The sequence below is a fragment of the Muntiacus reevesi genome, chromosome 4 (genome assembly GCF_963930625.1).
Source record: "Muntiacus reevesi chromosome 4, mMunRee1.1, whole genome shotgun sequence".
Taxonomy (NCBI): domain Eukaryota; kingdom Metazoa; phylum Chordata; class Mammalia; order Artiodactyla; family Cervidae; genus Muntiacus; species Muntiacus reevesi.
Genome location: NC_089252.1, coordinates 22,483,575 through 22,508,444, shown reverse-complemented (window position 1 = coordinate 22,508,444; position 24,870 = coordinate 22,483,575). Strand labels below are relative to the sequence as shown.

Here is a 24,870-nt window from a genome sequence, read left to right as displayed (position 1 = left end):
ATAGTCTTTATTACAACTTTATAATGACAGTTTCAGTATATTTAAAGAAAAGTTGTTATATGCACTTATACTTTGATATGGGCTTCCCTGGTGGCTCAGTGATAAAGAATCCACCTGCAAGCAGGGGACACAGAAGATGTGGGTTTGATACCTGGGTCAGGAAAATCCCCTGGAGATGGGCATGGCAACCCACTCCAGTATTCTTGCCTAGAGAATCCCACAGACAGCAGAGCCTGGTGGGTTACAGGTCCCAGGGTCATGAAGAGTCCAATGTGACTGAAGCAACTGCGCATGCACACACATACTTTGATATGATTTTTAAAAGTAACGTGAACTAATTGTTTCTTGCAGTGGGCTTTGAAATTGAGATTTTTAGACTTATAGCATCATCCTTTACTGTTTTTGCTTTTTTATTTATTATGAATATTTGATTTTTGCAACAGACAGAAAATTATCCCATGTCCAGATCTTAGAAATTTTCGTTCATTTTGCTTAACAAGGATTTAGTACCTAGTGTGTGCAAATTCACTGTGGAAGATTTATCTCTTTTGACTGCTTCTGACAATGACACTTTCAGAACTTTTAATACTGAGTTGGCCAAAAGTTCATTCCGTGTTTTCCTTAAGATGGTATTTTTTTTTCTCCATAAGATAGTATTATAGAAAAACATGAATGAACTTTTTGGTCAACCCAATACATCATCTCCCAAACTGTATTTTTGAGAACACTTGTTTTTGTTCCATGAGATGTTGATAATTTTCTAGAAGAGGAATGCAAGGTTTAAAAGTTTGGGAAATACTGCATGATGCTTTAAAATAAATCCTAACATATTCAAGAATACATGCAGTAAAGAAAATCATTCTATCATATTTAGTAAGTATAGGCTATATTTATTGGATAGTAGAATCAGTTTCCTCTTAGATAGATTATCCATTAAAATTGTAATTCTTTATTTGAAAAATCCCTGTTTTGCAAAGCACAGTTTAGAAAATGTTGTCTTAATGCAGTTTTAGAAATAGCATTCAAAAATTATTGGCCAAATTGTCTTTAGTATACCGTTGATTCTCTCTCCCTTACTAATCCATCTCTCTCAGCAGCCCTCTTTCATTTTTTATGTCTAACTTTATGCTTAAAAAATTACATTTTCTCTTATGGATAAAATTTGAGCCATACTTATAAGAGAGTCTCTTGAGCCATCTGAATCATACTTAATAGTAAGGTAAAAAATGAAAAATTACCATTTAGAGAGGATGAATTCCCCAACTTTAATTCTTCCTGGAGTATAGAATACAAGGGCACTGGATGCTTGTTCCGAGGTATAAGAGGGTTAGTAATAATTGCTTATAGTCTGTCTGCTCATTCCTCTTTTGCTGTTGCATTAGATTCTTGGTTGATCTCTCACTGACTAGGTTGTCCTTGCTCTAGAGACCCTATTGATTGTTTTATTGGACATAACAGCTAGTATAGTGTATTATACACAGTGTTGACCTGAGGAATCTCATATGGCTCGGTAGATATTAGTACATACACAGTACAGCTCATCTTCTGGAAACTTTTTCTTTCAGCTGTGATGCCATCTGCTTCGATTTTCTTCCCACCTGTAACTGATTTTGCTCAGTCTTCCTAGCAGGATTTACTTCTGCCCATTCCTTCTGCGTTGGTCATCCTCAGGACTCTTCTTTACACCATCTTCTCTTTTGGTTAGCTCTTCCTGGGTGTTCTCATTCATATCCATGTTTTCAATTACACTTTCTTTGCTACTAGTGACAAATTTTCTATGCTTGATTCCTTCCTCACCAGTGAGCTTCTTCCCTGAGTTTCCAGTATTGATTAGATCACCTTTACTTGATTGCCTTCTCCATACCCTTATATTAGCATATCCAAAGAAAATTCCATCATTTCTTTGTCTAAGACACCACTCCCCTTGTGCTTTTACCTGTCCTAATATCTCTTTCCAGCATCCACCAAATTAGCCAAGCCTTCTTCTTGGGAATCATCTTTCAAGCCTAGTTCATTCACTACTCAACACATGCTCATCCAGCCCCATCATTTCTGATTCCCATACTTCTCCTGCATGTCATCCATCTTTACTCCTGCTGCTGAGTAGTCTCAATACTTTTCATCACTTGTTCCTTGGTCTTCTCTTGTTCCTTCTTGACAGAAGTCCTTGTTTTTAGTCCTGCCTTTGTCCAGGGTATTCTTTACACTGTATGCAGAATGATAAGTAAAAGACCTCAGTTGGAATTATAATCAGCATCTCAACCTTAATTGGTTCCAAACTAAACCTGCTCCTCCCATTTTTTTCCATTGTAATAAATACCAATTCATAATTTTAATTGCCAAGGCCAGAAGTCTTTGGCGTTATCCTTGCCTGCTCACTTTCTCTCATACCACACACCCAGTCCATCATCAAGTGCTATTGGCTCAACCTTCCGAATATAATTGGAACCCAACCTTTCTCACCGCCTCTGTAGCTGTCAACCTACTGCAGCTACCATCTAGATTATCTCAATAACTACATCCTCAGGTCCCTGGTGGGTCTCTTGTCTTCTTAAACTGTGCTCTCCACAACAGTAGCTGCTAGCCAGCAGTTACTGTACTGTGGAGCTTTAGAAATATGGGTTATCTAAACTGAAATATGTTCTAAAAATACATAGTGGACATCAAAGAATTAGTATACAGAGAGGATGAGAAATAGTTCATTAACAATATCTCATATTGATTATATATTGAAACAGCATCTTGGGTAGGTTGGATTAAAACTGTTTTATTAGAATGAGTTTCATGTTTCTTTTTACGTCTTTCATTGTGATTATTAGAAAAATTAAAATCACATATGTGACCCGGTATTTATATTGCTCTTGGGCAACTCTGAAGTCTTTTTTAAACACAGCAGTCAGAGCTCTCCATTTGAAATGTCAGAGCTTTTCATTGTTGGGCCCAAATCCCCCAGAGGCTCTCCAGCTCACTCAGGAGGGACAAGCCAATCTTTTCAGTGGGCTGCTAGGCCCAGTATGATTCTGGTCTTTGAGCCCCTGTTCCTCCCACTATTAAGGTCTCTCCAGCTCTTAGGGCCTCCTCACAAGCCCCACCTGAGGGCCTCTGCAAGTATATCCATCCACTGAGCACACACAGCCCGCCCCCCCCCCCCCCCCCCCCGCCCCCGATGGCTGGTGGCTTCTCCTTCACTCCTTCAAGTGTCGGCTCTGGTGTCCTTGATCAGCAATAAGCAGAGAGGCCCATCCCGGACACACCATCTACATCGACAGACTGACAGTCTGCTTCCCCGCACACACTCAGCATGAGCGTTTTCATCTTGTTTTGACTTCATTTTGAGTGACTCCCTCCCCACTACCTGTAGAACAAATTCCAAACTGCTTGGTCTATCTAGATGCCCCATTAGGATTTAGCCACTTTCTGACTCTCCAGCACATTTCTCACTGTTCATCTAGGCAGCCCACGTGCCATCCATTCCAAATCACTTGCGTGCTAAGTCGCTTCAGTCATGTCCAAGTCTTTGCCACCCTGTGGACTGTAGCCCTCCAGGCGCTTCCGTCCATGGGATTCTCCAGGCAGGAATACTGGAGTGGGTTGCCATGCCCTTCTCCAGGGGATCTTCCCAACCCAGGGATCAAACCTGCATCTCTCATGTCTCCTGCATTGGCAGGCAGGTTCTTTACCACTAGCACCATCTGGGAAATCCAAATCACTTGCAGGAAATCCCAAATTAGAAAAAGGGATAAATAATCTATCAGATGTGCAAAGGATTATTATTAACCTAAGATATAGTCTCATATAGAACATTATTAATTGAACGTCAAACATTGGATGGCTTGTAAGTAGCAACAACTTTTTAATCCTTTGCATTCCACTGACAGACATCCCATAAAATGTATGTTAATGTAATCAACCCCAAAGGCAAATGATATACTCACCAATCAAGACTTAAATCTTCGTGAAAGAATTTCTCCACAAATAAGATTTCCTTCCTCACACTTACTTTCTTCCATAGCAGTGAGCACACACAGAGTTTTTCTCCTTCTAATTAAAAACAAAACATAACGTATCAATAACTTCTTTAGATTCTTCATTGTAAGAAAGTTACACAGAATGAATGTTTCTATTGTGGGTAATCAGAAAAAAGCAAGAATTTATAGTTCGGTGATAAATAAGTAAACCTTTCAGAAACGTTTATTGTTCCAGCTCATTAAAATGCCATGTCTTTTGGACAGTATTTCTTAAAGGCCATAAAATTAATTGTGTATTTCAAAAGTTTTATTGGCACGTATTTCCTAAGTCGAATTCAGCCCTCGTGTTTAATTGTGCTGTCTCATACAGGCTGGAAGCCTGGCCATTAATATTATTTTTCTGTTTTAAAAGAAAAACAGTTTCCTCTAGGGATAGCTTCCATATTCTTGAATGTGGTCATTTCACACTGTCGTGCATTTTCATGTGTTGAAATCTTGAGACTCTGAGAGCTAATCTGGATCTGGTATTTCTCTGTGTCTTAAAATTATGCTGAAATGTCAATTAATAACTCATCATGTCCCCTGGCCTGACAAAATATACCAAACTAAAATCCTGCATGTCAGCTACTGAAGTTCAGTTTTAAATCTTTCACTTACACAAAGCAAGGAGGGTGCAATAAACGTTTATTGCATACCTGCAATATAACAGGCATTGTGCATGAACTCCAGGTTGTTCAGCACATGCGTATGCTCAAATGTAGAAAATCCAACTTTGTTCATCATGCCTTCCGTAAATGCACCTCATAGTAAACTACTTCATTTTTCTCTTCAAAGCACTTGCCTTCCACCCACTTGTTCTAAGTGTTGGGGACACAGCACCAAATGGCATCCTTTGGTTCAGTTCGTAACAGCATCCCAAAAGGTGGTGTCCTAGAATTGTCCAGTCAGAAGGCGAAAAGGCAAGGACATTTATCCACTCCCATTCTGGGGCTGTGGTGAGACCCTGAGGCAGGGACTGGCATGGCAGGATCACCAGACGTCACAACTGTGCTGAGCCCAGGTGGGTGGGAGAGATACAGGGACCAGAAGCATCTGCTGTATGTGGAGTATATTCGAACATGAGGTTAGAGGCTTTTCCTTTTACTGCCACTGTATTGCCTGCACCCAGACAAATGCCAGATACACGGGTCCATATAAGTGGCTTAATAAGTGTCTGGGCTTCCCAGGTGGCGCTAGTGGTAAAGAACCCACCTGCCAATGCAAGAGACACAGAAGATGCTGGTTTGATCCCTGGGTCGGGAAGATCCCCTAGAGGACGAAATGGCAACCCACTCCAGCATCCTTGCCTGGAGAATTCCATGAACAAAGGAGCCAGGAAGCTACAGTCCATGGGCTCGCAAGAGTCAGACACGACTGAAGCAACTGAGCGTGCACGCGTGCAATCAGTATCTATTGGATGAAGATGAAATCATTGGGAGGAAGTGGTGAATCCATGAGTGAACAGTCTAGTGTGAAATTTCCCAAGTGGATTAAGTATTTTAGTGTGTCTATTGGTATCTTAAGAAATTCAAGATCTCTAATCTGTGGCTGTTGCGATGGCAGCATTCAGCTTATGTCCCATCTGTTCATGCCTCTCTTCTCTGGATTTTTTGACCATTAGTCCATTTAGGTCAGGAGGAAAAGGGGGTACCAGAGGATGAGATAATTGGATGGCATCACTGACTCCATGGACATGAGTTTGCGCAAACTCCAAGATAGTGAAGGACAGAGGAGCCTGGTGCTGCAGTCCATAGGGTCGCACAGAGTCATACATGACTGAGCGACTGAACAACAAGAGATTCCATTTAGAGTGGCTAGTATAAGGTTTAGTTTTAGACTCAGTTTTCTCCTTTGCTCCTGAATGATGGTTTAGCTGACACATTCATGAAGTCATGATTTGACTTAAATTTTAAAAGAGGGACAGCATTTCTGTGAGTGAAAATGGAGTGTAAAGAAGACAAAAAAAAAAACAAAAAAAAAAAAACCAAATACATGGGGATAAGAAATCTGAGTGTGTTTTCAGATGGCAGAGACTTCTTAGAGCTTAGGATATGAGTGTGTTTGTAAGAATAAAAAGAAATCTTTGAAAATATAACTGGAGCTACAGTTTGCCAAGCCTTTGAGTAGCAGGCTAAAGCATCTTCACCTCTTCATGAACCGTGCAGTTACTGATTGCGACATCCTGCGTCCACAACACAGTCTACACTCTGTACTGTATGCTTTATATAAAATCGTCCTGTCCCAATCCTGTTACTCTCCCAAGACCCTAACCCATTTCACCTCTGGCATCACGTTCTTCTCAAATACTCAGGTCCACCTAGATATCTTCCCTAACTTTTTTTTTCTTTTTGCCCTTCTTAATTCCTACTCACCTAATTTTTGGCATTGTTTAACTTTTTATATTTTCTTTCTTCACTCCACAGCTACTTACAAAGTCAGTCAAGGACACGCTAGTTCTTTTTATCCCATCTCAGCAGGCAGAATATATACCCAGAAAAGATGTTGTAAATAGTTGGAAAGTTAAAAAAAAGCATCCAGTTTGATGATGCTTCTCTGAATCTCTTGTATACATGAATTTTAAAAATATTTGAGAGAAAACATTAGTGGCATATACTGATTTTAAACTTTGTATACCTGTTTTCTATGTGCATCCAGAGAGGCGAGAGGAATAGAGGGAGAGGTCTGTATGAGAGTGCGGGTATGTTTTAATATGCTCCAGAACTTTCTGTTGTCTAAACCTCACACAGTGGAAGAATCCAAGTGATCAGACTAGAGTTCCTTAGCTTTCACAAAAAACTTAGAAAATTTAATTTTAAAAAACTCAGTCTAAAGGTGTGCACATATCTTGATTTTTAACTTGGTACCACTTAAAGCACATTAAAATGATAAAGTTATAAAACTTCTTTGGTTAAACCACATGCATTTGTTATACTCACCACTGATAATGGAAATGCCTAATACAGATTTCCTTTCAGTTGTTGTATTTAGTCATTATAATAGTTGACTGTAAACAGTGCAGTTTTCCTACTAGGAGATTCATCTTTTGTTAAATTCCTTCCTTTCCTCCTTGCCTCCTGCCCTGCTGTTTCTCTTTCTCATTTTCTCTTTCTCTCTCTCACACATACCCTCAGTTTTTGCTTCTTTCCTGCATACTTTTGCTTTGAATTATTCTTGATGGAATCTTGTTTTTGTCGGCTTATTTCCTAGATGGGAAGTGATGGAATTTTACGCCTCAGTACTTCAGCTCTAAATAATGAATTCTTTGCATATGCAGCACAAGGCTGGAAACAGCGACTGGCAGAAGGTAAATTTCTATTTTCCATTATATTATTTGACAGATTTGAGTACACATACTGTTCTGAGATTTGCACTCTTCTCTGATTCCCAAGTCATTTCCCCCACTGAAGTATACTTGAATTAAAACTCACATCCTATTTCAAATGACTTCATTAATTCTGTTATTATACTTCACAATTTTGATATCCAGGATTTTTGAAGAAAGCATGGCCTTATCTGGAACATAATAACATTTTGATATAGCAAGATATTCTTTGGAATAATCATTTTAATTATATGTTTGATATATTATGTATTTTCTTAATGCCTAAGACTCTGAAGAATCTTCTTTTAATATTGTCTTCCCCTGAAGCCACACTTTGCCTTATCCTTCCTTTAGTCATCAGTCGTCTTGAAAAACTAGAAAATATCCAGTGTTACCACAATTTTACTCCCTTCCCCATGCACATTGTAATGGCTGAGCGTGGCCCATACACAGTGGAAACAGTTCTTTCTAGAGAATACGAATTGCTTTCTGATTTTAAAGTCCAGTTTCCTTTCCTCTGTCCTACTTTTCACGTTCCTTCTCCAATATCTCACTTGTTTTCTACCCCATCCAATACTATTCGTATCTCTGGGCCTTGTGAACTAATTACTTTATGAAAGCTTGGTCACTTTTCAAAAGCTAACTCAAGAATCAGGCTCTGTGCATGGTTTTCCCTAATTGATTTAGGCAGAATTAAGTGCTTTTCCTTTTTGTACTTCTACTACATTTATTCTTGTGACTTTTTACAGGGTTTTCTACATTATAGTCAACTGTGTGCTTTTTCTTTCACCAGACGGGTTGAAGCCATCTCTGTTAGACATTCATAATATATCTTAAGTTGCATCCCAGGTACCTTTCTGACAGCCAATTTCTCAGCTTCCTTCAGGAGTTCCTGTTCTTCCACCTGCCAGTAATGGTGATGCCTCCACCATTCTCTTCCCTGTTCTTCGCTTTTATAACTCTTCATGTGCTCTGAGCAGCCTGATTCAGCACCAGGATTCCAGCTATGCCCCATATACCAAAAACATCCAACATTATCTTCAGCTACTTTTTCCCAGTCCTCAGTGCTGCATTCCACAAGTCTGCAGGATCTTCCTAGCATCAAGCCCCTTAAAACCAAAATGCCAGCATTAAATTCTCTTCCCTTTAAATGTCTACCATTTCTTCTGCCTTCTGTCTGCTAAGGTCCTCCCTTTTCTCACACTCCTAACTCTGAAAACCGTAATGATATCTTTGTTCCTCTCCCTTCTTCCCAGGTCCATCTGGTTAGGAACTTGAGTTTTTGAATCTGCATCTTCTTCAACGTTCTCAAGATGTTGGCCTGACTGTAATCTCCATCCCTCATCTGTGCTACCTAGTAGCCTCCCTGCTGATTTCTAAGTTGCTTATTTGGACATTTTCCTCCCTCCCTGAACACCGCCAGGACCTCCCTCAGTCTCTTACAGAAAAAAATCCAGGGCTCTCTGTAAAACGTGTATTGGTTAATTGACCACAGCCTATCTTTCCTATTCCATTTCATCCTATATTTTATTCATAATTGGCCTCTTAAAAGAACATAAATATATATATATATTCATATCTCTGTGCCTTGTGAGCTAATGACCTTATGAAAGCTTGGTCATCCTTCAAAGGCTAACTCAAGAATCAGGTTCACTAGATAGTCTTTCTTAACCGATTTAGGCAGAATTAAATACTTTCCCTACATTTATGAATATTTTTTCTTATGGCCTATATAGGGCTTTCCGCCTTGTATGATTATACTCAACTGTGTGCTTTTGCTTTCACAAAACTGGTTTCATCAAGGACACTGAATATACACAATTACATTTACTGCCTCTAGTACACAGTACATTTACTAAATGCTTTCGAGTCAGTCTGTGACTAAATGACGGAGTGATGTTCATAAAAAAGAGAAGCCATAGAAATATCATTAGCACTCAACCTTTTACTTTTCAGTATTCATAAACATTTACTCATATTAGTTACATATTTTCTTTATTAATTGGCAAAAGATATGACAGCTTTTCCTCAATATCTAAGCATTTTCTTTCTAGGAGAGTTTACTCCAGAAATGCAATTGCGGATAAGGCAAGAAATTGAGAAGGAAAAGAAAACAGAACCCTGGAAAGAAAAATTCTTTGAAAGGTTTTATGGAGAAAAGTAAGTACTAGAGCATTTTTCTTCTCATTTCTCTTAGAAGGAAATGAAAATGTAATTCTCTTGCTTCACATAGCACACTCATGTGCTGTAAAACTTAATAAACCTGTGATAAAAGGCAATAGTCCCTCAGTGTAAGAAATTGCAGGTAAAATTATAGTGGCATATCAGCACTTAAATTTTTTTAAAAATGCATTTTCAAGGGTTTATAACTTGTCCATGAAAATTCATTTTGGACTGAAAATAGCACATGAAAATCCAGAGAAGTCAATTTTGTCTTTCTTAACTGGATTTTAGTAAAAATCTCCTATTTTTTTAGTCTAAGTATTTTCATTAATAAATCATTAGAGATAAGCAGCCTTAAACACATATTTATTTCTCACATTTTTCCAAAAATGTTGACTCTGAGTATACATTTGTTTAGTCCTTATTTTAAGGAAAACTTGAAGTACTATCTATTGCTCTATCCATTTTCCTCTTTCTGTATAACCAGTTTTTAAAAAAAAACAAAAAACCTTTATTTTACTCAAGGGTAGTTGATTTACAGAGTTGTAATAATTTCTTCTCTACAGCGGTGATTCAGTGTATGTATGTATAATAAATATATATTATACATTCTTTTTATATTCTTTTCCATTATGGGTTATCATAGGGTATTGAATATAGCTCCATCCATGTGATATATGGGCTTCCCTGGTCACTCAGTCAGTAAAGAATCCACCTGCAAGGCAGCAGACTACTTGCACGTAAGAAACTGAAGTTCTATCCCTAGGTCAGGAAGATCCCCTGGAGAAGGAAATGGCAACCCACGCCAGTATTCTTGCCTGGAGAATCCCATGGACAGAGGAGCCTGGCAGGCTACAGTCCATGGGATCGCAAGAGTTGTACACACTTAGCAACTAAACCACCACCATGTGATACAGGAAGACCTTGCTGTTTATCCATCCTGTATATAACGCTTTGCATCTGCTACTGTCAAACTCCCAATCCATCTCTCTCCTACCCTCCGGCAACCACAAGTCTGTTATCTATGTCTGTGAGTCTCTTTTGTAGATAAGTTCACCTGTGTCGTATTTTAGATTCCACATATACATGATAACATATTGTAAATGTCTGACTTAATGTTTCGGGTGATAATCTCTAGGTCCATCCATGTTGCTGCAAATGATATTATTCCAATGGGTTTTATGACTGAGTAGTATTCCATTGTATTTATGTACCACATCTTCTTTATCTGTTCATCTGTCAATGGGCACTTAGGTTGTTATCACATCTTGGCTGTTTTCAACAGTGCTGCTGTGAACATTGGGGGTGCATGTATCTTTATGAATTATAGTTTTGTCCAGATCTTTGCCCAGGAGTGGGATTATTGCCTTATTTGACAATGGTGTTTTTATTTTTTTGAGGAATCTTCATGCTGTTTTCCATAGTAGCTGCACCAATTTATATTCTCATCAATAGTGTAGGAGGGTATAACCACTTTTTAATTTATTATTTTCATGTGTGTGTGTTTTAAAAGATAATACCAGACATATATAAGCGTGGTAGTGACTGAACTAAATTGAAAGCATTCTCTCCTTTGCCTCCCAGTTAACAGGGACACAGTCTCCTTGAGCAGAATTTGAGTCTCACAGACAATCAGATTTGTAAGAAAAAAAGAGGGATTTAAGAGCTGACAGTTGACAGTAACTTTAGATAATCTTGGGCTTCCCTAGTGGCTCAGCTGGTAAAGAATCCACCTGCAATTTGGGATTACAACGCAGGACCTGGGTTGGGAAGATCCCCTGGAGAAAAGAATGGCAACCCACTCCAGTACTCTGGCCTGGAGAATTCCATGGACTGTATATAGAGTCCGTGGGTCACAAAGAGTCGGATATGACTGAGCGACTTTCACTCACTTTAGATCATCTTAGGTAGAAGAATTTGTGCTTTAATTCTCACAAACACAACTGATGCTTGAAAGTGGTGTTTTGTGTAGAAGACACTAAGGTGATTGTAGGCAATACAACTTGTGCCATTTGATCTAATTTCACAAAACTTGCCTGTAAATGAGGAAAAATGTCAGAGGGAATCTCATGAGTGCTCCTCATCCCTGGTGAATTGTCCTGAGTAGCCATCCTCAAGAGGAGGAAGGCTCCTTTTCAGTTGCTGCCCTGAGACCTCGGATGTAAAGACATATTTAAGCGAAACTAAAAGGCTGTAATCTCCTTTCTCAAAAATTAAAATTGTGGCAGGCTAGTTACCAGCCTTCTTATATCATTACTAACACTATTACTCAAGCCTGCCAGCATCACAGTCCTCATTGCAGCTCTTAAAAACTAGATACAAAACTTTTCTGGTGGTTCAGTGGTTAAGAATCTGCCTGCCAATGCAGATTATCCCTAGGCTGGGAGGGTTATCCCTAGGCTGGGAGGGTTCCACCTGCCGCAGGGCAATTAAGCCCTTGTGCTAGAACTGTTGAGTCCACGTGCTACAACTAAGGAAGCCCATGCACCTGGAGCCTGTGCTCCACAACAAGAGAAGCCACCACGGAAAAGCCTGGGCCCCATAACAAAGAGTAGCCCCTGCTTGCCAGAACTGGAGAGAGCCTGCACACAGCAACAAGGACCCAGTGCAACCATAAATAAATTAATTACATTAAAAAACAGATCAGATACAGATTTAGGACACCCACCCCAGACATACTGATTGGGGATCTCCAGAAGTTGAACCCTGGAATCTGTATTTTTAGATGCTTCTCCATCATGCTGATGTCCAGCAAGATTAAGAACCCTACCTTCCTTGTCTTTTCTGACAAAGGGAGTGTTGGGAGCACGCTTGTCAGTAATGGAAGAAGCCTAAGCAAGTTAGTCACCTCCAAAGAACCTGTCCTTAGTTTTTGTTGCATGTTGGGCCTATTCTTTTATCAACTCAGTCTTCATCAAGCCCTGCCTTTGTGCCACATATACACTATGTCAGACAGCCCATGTTGTAAGACCATACACTTTTCCTCAGTCAGCACATAATCACTGAGCATACTCAGGCTCTAATAGGTTTCTAAGAGCTTTGCAAATATTGTTTCACTTAATCTTCTCAACTGTCCTATAAGGTGGAAACCATTATTACTCTTAAAAAAAAAAAAGGTTTAGGAAACTGAGAGGCAGTGAAACTAATTTCCCCAGGTGTACACTGTATGGTTAAGTAATTTGCTCAGTGTCTTAATCCTGCAGATCCTTCTCAGAAAACTTCACACATCTACAATTTTTGGCATGAGATTTGGGGGCTCCATGGGCTCTCATGAAAATCAGGTTAAAGACCCCTGCCCTGGAAGCAGATAGCTACAATGCTGGGAGTAAACACGACTCCCCCGCAGCATCACTGAGTTCTGAATACAAGTTCTTTTATTTCATTGACACTTTCCTTACTGTAGTTTATCCATAGAGTTTCTGTCCCATTACCTCCCTGGACTTCTTGCCTATCTTTTCTGATCTTTGATTACATACAGGATGACTGATGCATTTTGAACATTTCATTGACTGCCCTTCTAATTACCTTACTCTGAGATTGCCTATGTTCCCTCAGTACAGGAGGGACACTTTCCTCGCATCAGATAATTTTCAGTTGACTGACACCATGTGCCTTCTCGTTGCTCTGAGTTCTCCCAAGAATGTTACCATTGAAACTTACCTTTAGTTAAGATCTGTATGATTCAGTTTTCTGCTCTTTGTGATCTTTATTTTGGTTCTTACTGGTTTATTCTGCCTTTAATCCAGGGTTGTTGTTCAGTCACTAAGTCATGTCTGACTCTCTGCGACCTCATGGGCTGCAGCACGCCAGGCTTCCCTGTTCTTCAGCATCTCCTGGAGTTTGCTCAAACTTGTGTCCATTGAGTCAGTGATGCCATCCAACCATCTCATCCTCTTCCACCCCTTTCTTCTTTTGCCCTCAGTTTTTCCTAGCATCATGTTCTTTTCTGATGGAATGAGTTAGCTCTTCACATCAGGTGGCCAAAGTATTGGAACTTCAGCTTCAGCATCAGTCCTTCCAATGAATATTCAGGGTTGATTTCCTTGAGGATTTTTAATACAGTACTGTCTTAAATTTGTTTTAACTACTTATGGAGATGCTATGAATGTGCTAACTCAAAATTATAGTATATATTTAATAATATCCTTGTGAATCATCTAGCTGAAACTTGGATGCTGGTGGGTAGGTTCTGTATGTTCTCTATCTACTCTAGTATCAGTGATATCTCTGCTTGATCTGGCCCCAGGAGACCTTATACCTAGCTAATTTTTCTGTTCTAAATTCATCTGTTGTGTAGTTATATTATTCTTTCCTTCTTAGTATAATATAAATTGTGGTTTAATTTGAACCCATCTTAGGGAAAGTTGAAAGAAGAGAGACTAATTATGAAGGAAATATCTTCTATCTTTCTCAGCTTTCTGAATTTTAGTGAAGAAGGCAATGATCAAATACCCAAAAAGCACATTCTTTCTTACTTCCTTTTTATTTTGAGGATTTAATTTAAGTAAAAGGTTGAAGAAGATTTTACTGAGGTATCTTCTTGTTACAGCTCTATTTGCTCACTCAAATATGTTTCTTCCTCTGGGAATATTCTCTCTCCTGCTCATCCTTGTAATTGCCTGCACTCTAATTTAACTTCATTTAGAACAGCATATTTCCCTACCATCTGATGCTAACATTGTAACTTAGTATGATAGGAAATAGTGATTTACAATATTATCAGTTGTAATTCTGATGAACTTTGTCTTATGACCTGAACATTAGGCTGGGCTCTTTCTTGATATTCGATACTATCTTTTTATGGAATATTTTTACTGTAAGAGATCTACATGAAAGAACTGAAATGTCTTGCCTCACAGAGATGTAATCTAGCAGAATCAACTTTGATGACCCCAACCATATTTATTATTCTTTAATGAAATTTCCATCATATCTTAGGTTAGACATTTAGATACTAAAAGAAGGTGATAGACATCTTTTACATTGGGTTAAGAGAACTTAATCTTTGGAAGTCATTTCAGTTACAGAATTTTACAACATATCCATCTTCCATTTATTTTAATTATTTGGTTATGTTGCATCTTTTGAGGACTATGAGATTTTCTACTATAAGGATATATTTCTACTTTCTGAGTATAAAAGTTTAGATTTTTTTAATATTATTTTGCCTTTCAGCCCATATTTTTTTAATCTTATGTACTATGTAATTTTCTTATTACTAATACTTGGTAAAGTTGATATTTCCTTGCTTATAGAATAACAGTCAATACTTTTTTTTAAAACCAAAAGTTTATTTTGGGGTTTCCCAGGTGGCTCAGTGGTAAAGAATCTGCCTGCCAAAGCAGGAGCCATAGGAGACACTAATTCAATCCCTGGGTCAGGAAGATCCCCTGGAGGAGGAAATGGCAACCCACTCCAGTATTCTTACCTGGAGAATCCCATAGACAGAGGTGCCTGGCAAGCTGAAGTCCATGGAGTTTCAAAGAGTCAGATATGACTGAGTGAGCATGCATGCAGAGTTTATTTTAGTTATGATTATAAAAGCAGTTTTCCCACGTGGCTTAATGGTAAAGAATTGCCTGCCAGTGCAGGAGATGCAGGTTCGATCCCTGGGTCAGAAAGATCCCGTGGAGAAGGAAATGACAACCCACTCCAGTATTCTTGCCTAAAGAATACCATGGACAGAGGAGCCTGGCAGGCTGCAGTCCATGGGGTCGCAAAGAGTTGGGACACAGCTGAGCAATTGAGCACATGAAAGGAGTAGAAAACCTAAACCATCATAAACTAGTTTACATAGGCTAAGCATGCTGCTTAATAATAATAAAATTAATTTGATGCATTTACTTCTATGAATGCTATATTTGGTGAGAGATCCAAATTGTACCTTTCATGTTTTGTGGTTGAACAATAATTTAGTATTTCTAATTTCTGTTCAGGTTGGGCATGTCAAGAGAGGACTCTGTAAAGCTCACATCTGGACCAAACATTGATGGAGCTGAAAGTAGTTCTTCATGTGGGACCCCTGGCCTTCCCAGTCTTTCTGCACAGACTCCCTTGAAAGAACAACAGCCAAAAAGCATGAAAAGCCCAACTTCTCCAGAGCCTGAATTCTGTGCTACGCTTTGTCCTATGGTAGATGTAGGCAAAGATGTAATGACAGAGTCAGAATCAGAGGACATCTTGATCCCTGAAGAATCCGTGATTCAGGAGGAAATTGCAGAAGAGGTCGAGACCAGCATCTGTGAGTGCCAGGATGAGAATCACAAGACAATACCTGAATTTTCTGAGGAGTTGGAAAGTCCAGTCACCTCTCATGAAGAGCCACAAATAGCACCTCCTGAAGATCACGTGGAATCTTGTGTTATGATGAATGATGTTTTGGAAACTTTGCCTTCTATCGAAGTTAACGTGGAAGAGAAATCAGAATCTCCCCAGGAAGAGATGTCTGTTGTCATTGATCAGCTGGAAGTCTGTGACTCCCTCATTCCTTCTACTTTATCTGTGAGTCATGTTAGTGACACAGAACATAAAGAGCCAGAAACTGCACTAGAGACCAACACTCCAAAAATTAAAACAGGGTCATCATCCCTAGAAGGCCGATTTCCAATCGAAGGAATTGCCGTGGACATGGAGTTGCAGAGCGAGCCTGATGAGCAGCTTTCTGAAAACGCCTGCATCTCTGAAACGTCCTTCTCTTCTGAGAGCCCAGAGGGAGCCTGTACCAGTCTGACATCCCCAGGAGGGGAAAACCAGTCCACTTCAGAGGAGTCGTGTACCCCAACCTCCCTTGAGACAACGTTTTGTTCTGAGGTGTCCAGCACTGAAAATGTGGACAAATATAATCAGAGAAATTCCACTGATGAAAATCTTCATGCATCTTTGCTGTCAGAAATCTCTCCAATATCCACCTCACCTGAGACATCAGAAGCATCTTTGATGTCCAATTTGCCTTTGACATCGGAAGCATCCCCAGTGTCAAATTTACCTTTAACATCAGAAACTTCGCCCATGTCTGATTTACCTTTGACATCAGAAACTTCTTCAGTGTCTTCCATGCTTCTCACACCCGAGACCACTTTTATATCCAGTTTGCCACTTCCTTCAGAAACATCTCCAGTTTCCAGTTCTTCCATGAATGAAAGAATGGTGCAGCAACAAAGAAAGTCCACTTCCGTATCTGAAGAACCACCCTCCCCACAGAAAGACGAAGGCTCTGCCTCTGCCAAGCCCTTGGGAGAAGGTGTTACCTCTCAACAGAAGATTCTGTCAAATGCTCCTGAACCCATCAAAATGGCTTCTTCTTCAATTGCTCCTGAAGCGTATTCATCAGAAGAATTGCACAGTAACACCCTGAATCAGCAGCCGGGTAAATCACACGTTGAAACTGAGAAATCCTATCCCACTTCAATTCCGGAACTTCCTTCTACAGAAATGATAAAAGTGAAAAATCATAATGTCCTGCAAAGAGCAGAAAAGAAAGGGATGTCTTCACCATTGGACTTACCCGTCTTTTCTGAAGAGACAGAGAGTAAGGGAAATGAGGTCCCATCAGCTAAACTACAGGACAAACAGTATATCTCCTCGGTAGATAAGGCTTCATTTTCAGAAGGCTCTAGAAATAAAATGCATAAGCAGGGGAGCTCACAGAATCGGCTGGAGAACTCACATTCTTCCAAGTTGTCAGAGCCCTCCAAGTCCCCAGATGGGGTAAGAAATGAAAGCAGAGAATCTGAAATATCAAAGAGGAAAACTGCAGAGCATCACGGCTTTGGGATTTGTAAGGAGAAGAGGGCCAGGATAGACGATGACCAGTCATCTGCTGGACGGAACATCTCGTCCAGCAGCCCACCTGAGAAAGAGCCGCCCCCAAGAGAGGAGCCAAGGGTCCCACCTCTCAAGGTATGGTACTCTTTTTTTTTTTTTAAGGAAAAATTCCGTAGATAGGCTTTTCCTATTCAGATACTTCATTTTTCAAAAATAAATGTCATAGTTTATAATCCAATACTCCCAGCACCAGTCTGATACTAAGTGATTCTTTTTCAGACTGCATTGAGTTCATACAGTAAGTTTAGATACATGTATATATTTAGACCTGGGTATTTAAGGGGAAAAAAAAATGAAGAGGGAAAACTGGGCCTGGAGGAGCCCAGAAGGCCACTCAGATACACGGCCTTTGGGGGACTCCAAGATGGAGGACAGAGATCTGCATAAATTTGAAGGTTAATTCAGCATTCTATAAAACTTAGCAGACCTAGAGACAGTAGTGATCAAGTCAGAGGCATCCACTCAAGAAATGAAGGTATGTATTATCCCTTCATTCATTTGCCAACAAACATTGAACACCCTACACATCACACTGCCCAGCACAGAGGGCCTGGCTTCTGAAAGACACTCATTAAATATTTCTTGAATAAATAAATGAAACTGCTTTGCAAACCCAGAGGAAAATGCCATAGATATACATGTATACAAATGCTACTATTTTATTTCCAAGATAGTTAAGAAGTATTTGGCTTCACAAAATAATAAAGCCTATAGACAGACATTCTTAATTACACTTTTTATTTTGATTCCCAGGTAGATTTTAGCTCTCAAAAAACAAACCTTTTATATAATTGAATCTGCCTAAGTGAACTGATAATTAAGATTGGTTGAAAGAATTATAAACAAACTCAGCCTTTGTTTTTCTTCATGCCTTTTTATTTTATTCTGCTCTGACATCTACTTGTAATAGGGACTCTTAATCTCCCTAAGGTTAACTTTTAAGGGTGTGATTGTAGTTCTTCTGTATAATGAATCATTCCCTATTAAATAAGATTCTAGAGATATAAAAGATGAACATTAAGCTCCCATTAAAACCCTGCTATGCATTTTAATTTATGAAGCAATGGAAAGACAAATATAATAAGCATGCTTCCCCTAGGAAATACTTTTAAGTATAATATATTTAAGTATATACATATATACAAGTATATAATACATTGAAGTATCCTGTTTTTTGTCAAAAGCTGTTTTTCAAAGGGATATTATACCTTTATGTAAACATACGTGGATTAGTTAAAATAAATTTGTTGTTTGTTAGGCTTGATGTTTCTAATTTTTTAAATGAAGGGCAGTACTTAAAAGGAAAAGCTAAAATCCTTTTCTAAATTTATCTTTCTTTGGAGCCTTTGGATTAGAAGAGAACCAACACATGTTTGAAAATGGGAAATGAGAGCTCAGGAAGATAATTCCACCTTCCAGAGTTCTAAAGGATAATTCCAAGTTGAAATGATCTTGTATATGTGTCACATGTTTATAATGTCAACATATGTAAGTGCGCAAATGTTAAGAGAGATGTAAGTTTTCTAGGAAAAATCTTTTTTCTAGAAGACAGACTAAAAGCATAGTACATGTCAACAGGAGAGAACAGGGAGCTGAAGGTCTCCATCATGCTCTGGTTCGATGAACCCAGAGCAGCCTATCTCCAGAGGCTCAGTTTTGCATCTGTACATGAAGGGCTTTAACTAGATCACTTCCAGCTCCACAAATCTGTGACTCTGAATATTCTCAGTGGCTAGCACATCACAGGCCATTGCTTTGGGATATTGGTTGTTAGGTCTTAGGCTGCATGAATTCGGTGATAACTGTGCATCTCTTGGGCTTCCTTGGTGGCTCAGTGGTAAAGAATAGGCATGCCAAGCAGGAAACACAAGTTTGATCCCTGGTTTGGGAAGATCCCTTGGAGGAGGAAATGGCAGCCCACTCCAGTATTCTTGCCTAGAAAATCCCATGGACAGAGCGAATCCTGGCAGGCTACATTCCATGGGGTTGCAGTCAGACATGACTTAGTGATTGAGCACTCACATATATGTGTCTCAGTTAGCGTGAGTAAGTGAACAGTGTGTGTTGGGACATGTATGACATTCAGCACACTGTGGATTTCCAAAATAAACTGCCCAACCCATGTTATTTTGGAGGCAGAAAACTAGAGTTGCCCTTGCTTTCAATAAAACATACTGCTAATAACAAAATCCCTTTGGAAGGCAGAGCACTCTCACAAAAACAGTCTCATTCCCTCTTTATAACAGTTCTGTGAAGGAAATAGACCGGAAACAGCCAGACTCATTTTACAGCTGAATTTACAAACTCGTATTGTGTGCTTATTATACATATAAGGCAGCGTGCTAGGTGATAAGGGACCACATAAAACCTACAGTCTTTGACTTGGGAGGTTGTTGGAAAAACTGAAGTACATAGCCTGGGATCACAGCTGAGAATTCTAGTCTTGAGCCGTCCTTGGGGCTTTCTCCTTTATGTCAAATTAAGACCAGTAAATTCAGAGTCGAGGTCCCACTTTTTCATGCCAGCCAGGAAGACAAGTCGAAACTATTTTTTAGTTCACCTCATTTGAAGAAGGGCTTCCTTTCCATTCATATGATGCTTTAATATGTTTGATTTCCATGTCAAATGAAGTCACTGTTTGATGTTTTGTAGATTAAAACAGAGGTTAAAATTTTTGATTTTCACATTCATGCTGCATTTATTGCTGCTTTTTTTCTTTTTTTTTAACCCCCAAAAGCGCATTCCTGGATTTAGGTGTTGGCCCCTTAAAAGATGCGGTTATTCCCTGCTCTTGCGTTCCCATGGTCCTCTGGGATCATGTGCACATGCGCCTCTTCGGTGCTCCTTATGCTTACTTTATCTTTTTATTTCCGCCTCCTCCCCCTTCCTGCAGATCCAGCTATCCAAAATCGGGCCACCGTTTATCATCAAGAGCCAACCCGTCTCCAAACCAGAGGCTCGTGCGTCCTCCAGCACCTCGGTCAGTAGCGGGAGGAACACGGGGGCCCGGACGCTGGCAGACATCAAGGCCCGAGCCCAGCAAGCCAGGGCCCAGCGCGAGGCGGCGGCGGCTGCGGCTGTGGCGGCGGCAGCCAGCATCGTCTCAGGGGCCATGGGGAGCCCCGGAGAGGGCGGGAAGGCCCGGACCCTGGCGCACATCAAAGAGCAGACGAAGGCCAAGCTCTTTGCTAAGCATCAAGCGCGAGCTCACCTCTTCCAGAACTCGAAAGAACCCCGGGGGCCTCCCCCGCTTGGCCCAAAGGAAGGGCCTCCAAGCTTAGACGTCGTCTCTCCTGCCCCTGAAACGAAAATTGAAGGCTCACCTGGCGTCATCATTGTTAACCCGAACTGCCGATCTCCCAGCAACAAGGCCGCACACCTCCGGGACACCACCACGGTTCTCCAGCAGCCTCTCACCCCGGTGAAACTTCCAGAAACCGCCACGGACTTATCTGTGCATAGTTCTGACGAAAACACACCTGTGTCACACTTATCTGAGAAAATAGTTTCAACTACCTCTTCTGAAAATAGCAGTGTGCCCATGCTTTTTAATAAAAATCCCGTCCCCGCGTCTGTCTGCAGCTCCGCTCTGTCGGGAGCAATTAAAGAGCATCCCTTTGTGAGTCCTGTTGATAAATCCTCCGTCCTAATGTCTGTTGACAGTGCAAACGCTACAATTTCTGCTTGTAACATAAGCATGTTAAAAACCATCCAGGGAACGGACACCCCATGCATAGCCATTATACCAAAATGTATGGAGAGCACATCTCTCCCTGCCCCCTCGGAGGGCGCAGGCTCGGCCAGCCCCCACAATGACCAGCTGGCACTGGTACCCAGCAGTGGAGCTGGCAGCCTCGTCTCTGCTCAGTACACCGCCGTGCCAGCTCCCTCAATTGGAAGCAGCTTGCCCAACCATCTCTCCACTAGCTCTGTCTTGATGCCCCCAATGGGAATGAACAACAGATACCCTTCTGAGAAGATAGCCATGCCTGGGAGCGAAGAACCGGCCGCCGTGCCCATGGGCACCACTGTGAGAACCGCCCTCGGCTGTAGGGACCCCATTGCCACCGACGCCCTGGTGGCACGCCCACCCGTGGCAGTGTTTTCTGGAAGCATGCTGACCATCAGCTCTTATGATAGCCCTCCCAAGTTAAGCACCGAAAGCCTGGACAAAACTTTAGGGACTCGGAACAGGGGAGACCCTTCTGGGAAACCTCAGCCAACCCCGGGCGGCTTCACACCTGCAGCCGTAAATCGATCCATCCCATGTAAGGTCATCGTGGACCACAGCACTACGCTGACCTCCACCCTGTCTCTGACCGTTTCCCTGGAGAGCGCGGAAGCCGGCTTGGAGCTCCAGACCCGGGCCGGGAGGACGGAGGCAGCCGGGCCACCCGTGGCCTGCCCGCAGGTGTCTGTCATCAGCAGGCCTGAGCCGGTGGCCCCTGAAGGCGGAGATCACGGTTCCAGTTTCATCGCGTCTTCCGCGGCCGAGCAAGATAGTCAGACGATGAAGGCCACTTGTCCGGGTCTTCGCGAAGGACTCCTGGTTGTTCCTGATAAATTAAAAGAGGGGGCTCCCCCGAATCACAGCTTTGCCGAGCAGGCGCGTGGCTCAGCCGCGTTCAAGAGTGAAGCTGATACCACCTGTAGCCATCCGTACAACTCGGGCAGCCGGATCTGCTGGAGCGAGGACGGGATGCGGAGCTCGAGCCAGCCTCCGCCCAGCCACCCGGCTTCCAGCAAACAGAAAGACTATCTGGAGCAGAGCTGTCCCAAGTCCATCAAGACCGAGCACGCCAGCTACTCGCACGTGGCGGAACTTCAGCCCCGGAATCTCATCACAAGTGTCACGCTCCCCATGAAGTCCGAACCTCATGACGTGGACAAGGGCTTCAGGATGGACACGGAAGACTTCCCCGGCGCCGAGCTGCCTGCTCCCACCGCCGAGGCAGCCCCGAGTGCGCAGCCGCCGCAGGCCGTGAAGGCCCCCGCCTCCGGGGCCTTGGAGGAGGCCGTCTCTCTGGCCACAGACAACCTGAAGCGGGTGCCCAGCGCTGGGAGCTCCAGCTGCCGTCTGTCCTCGGTGGAGGCCAACAACCCCCTCGTCACACAGCTACTCCAGGGGAACCTGCCTCTGGAGAAAGTGTTGCCGCAGCCCAGACTGGGAGCCAAGCTGGAGATCAACAGGCTCCCCCTGCCTCTTCCGACTACCTCAGCGGGTAAAGCAGCCCCGGAGAGGAACGTGGTTGAAATGCCCCTCAGCTCGCCCAACCCAGATGGGAAGGGCTACCTAGCCGGAGCCCTGGCACCGCTCCCAATGAGGAAGCGAGAGAACCACCCCAAGAAGAGGGTGGCCAGGACCGTAGGGGAGCACACGCAAGTCAAGTGCGAGCCGGGGAAACTGCTGGCAGACCCCGACGTGAAGGGGGTGCCCTGTGTCCTCGGCTCCGGCCTGAGTCCGCTGGCACACAGCCAGCCTCTGAAGCAGGAGTGGCTGAACAAGCATCCCGCACAGAGCAGGATTGCTCACAGCCCTGAGGTCAAACAGCAGAAGCGGCTGCTCCCCTCGTGTAGCTTCCAGCAGACCCTGTTTCACGTCGACAAGAATGGGGGCTTCCATCCCGACCCCGGGACCTCGCACAGACAGCAGTTTTACCAAATGCCTCTGACACCCAGGGGCCCCCTTCCTCCTGCAGCCCTGTTACCGGCCTCTGCCAAGACCCCAGCAGGCTGTAACGCCTTCGCCTTCAACAGGCACCTTGAACAGAAGGGACTGGGGGAGGTTGGCCTTTCCCCGGCGCCTCACCAGCTGAGGTTAGCCAACATGGCACCCCCCAACGTGCCCATTAAAGAAGGTGATGACGTCGGGGGGACCCCACACGGAATGCCGCACAAGGCCCTGGTGCATCTCCCGCCGCCCCCGCCTCCGCCTCCTCCCCCTCCCCCCTTGGCTCTGCCCCCGCCGCCCCCGCCGCCCCCACCACCGCCACCTCCGCTACCTCCGCCTCATCCTAACCCAGAAGTCCCATCCGAGCAAAAACAACCGCCGGTTACCATGGAAACCACTAAGCGACTCAGTTGGCCACAGTCCACGGGCATATGTAGCAATATAAAATCGGAACCTCTTTCTTTTGAGGAAGGTTTGAGCAGCAGCTGCGAACTGGGCATGAAACAAGTTTCCTACGACCAGAGTGAGATGAAAGAACAGTTGAAGGCCTTTGCGCTGAAAAATGCCGATTTCTCTTCCTATTTGCTTTCCGAGCCGCAGAAGCCTTTCACCCAATTAGCTGCTCAGAAAATGCAGGTGCAGCAACAGCAGCAGCTCTGTGGAAATTATCCAACCATCCACTTCGGGAACACAAGCTTCAGAAGGGCCACGTCTGCCATCGAGAAGTCCATTGGGGTTTTGGGAAGTGGCTCCAGTCCCACCACGGGCCTGCCTGCTCAGAACGCCCAGATGCCTGTTCAGAACTTTGCCGACAGCAGCAACGCAGACGAATTGGAACTGAAATGCTCTTGCCGGCTGAAAGCCATGATTGTGTGCAAAGGCTGCGGGGCCTTCTGCCACGACGACTGCATAGGGCCTTCTAAACTCTGTGTCGCTTGCCTGGTTGTGCGATAAAAGCCGAGTGAAAGGTGCAGTATCCCTTTTCCACTACGGAAAAGCCAAACGGCATCATCAACAACACATTGAGTCACTCCGGGGTCTATCCCGTGCTAATTTATTTTAGTTTGGAACAGAGGCTGTTTTCTCCATCTCATAATGTTTTCTGGCGTTTCTGGGAGAGGCGAGATCGCATCTCAGTCGAGGGGCTCAGCAGCATGTCTTTTGCATATTCAGTTGCCATTTGCAACTCCTGGAAAATTTCTACGCGTATGTGTGTGTATACAGGTCGCTCCTTCCCAATTTGTTGCTTTAAAAAAAAAAATCCAGGTGTAGCAAGGAAAAGGACAATGTAATTACTTCATGGTAACCAGAAATGGAGATGTAGAAAGAGATAGGTAATCGCAGTTTTGAGGTGGTGATGCATTCTTCTCCAGGTAAACCATTCCAGTGAGGGTTCCCACAGTTGGCTGCTTTGGATCTGCCTTCACCATAAGTGATGACTTTCTATTTGGCAAAGGGAATCTGATTTAAGTGTATGATTCCTTGTATTTACCCATATCACAAGAGATATTAAAGGAGGTATACCATTAATGAACTCCACTGTCCTTATTCTCTTTCCTCTCTTTTGACTCTTCGGAGATGGGCAGATTACCTGGATCTGCCTTGGACATGGTACACACATCGTAGTGAAATGTCTTTTCTACCTGAAATTGCAGTGTGGTTCTCTTGCCCAGCAGTCTGGTTCAAGCCTCTTGACACCTGAGACTAAAATCAGTTGGACTACAGAGCCATAGACCCAGAGGATTTCAGAGCTTTGTGCATGGCTTCTAAGAGCAAGTATGAAAAAAGATACCCTAAAATTCAGAGCAAACAAGTAAAATGCTGTGTATGCAAACACACCTAAATGGGTTGATGATGTAAATATTGATCCATTCTATTCACTC

At 42.5% G+C, this 24,870-nt stretch overlaps 1 protein-coding gene across 1 annotated transcript in view; it reads left to right on the top strand.

The window, feature by feature from the left end:
- The window catches only part of ASXL3 (ASXL transcriptional regulator 3), a 183,502-nt gene extending 159,069 nt beyond the window's left edge, over positions 1 to 24,433 (top strand). The window contains exons 10-13 of the mRNA XM_065934983.1: positions 7,215 to 7,311; positions 9,384 to 9,489; positions 15,429 to 17,391; positions 20,210 to 24,433. Of these exons, the coding sequence (XP_065791055.1) occupies positions 7,215 to 7,311; positions 9,384 to 9,489; positions 15,429 to 17,391; positions 20,210 to 23,941 (5,898 nt within the window). The 3' untranslated portion in view covers positions 23,942 to 24,433. The remainder of the gene's footprint in view (positions 1 to 7,214; positions 7,312 to 9,383; positions 9,490 to 15,428; positions 17,392 to 20,209) is intronic.
- Positions 24,434 to 24,870: the final 437 nt, after the last annotated feature.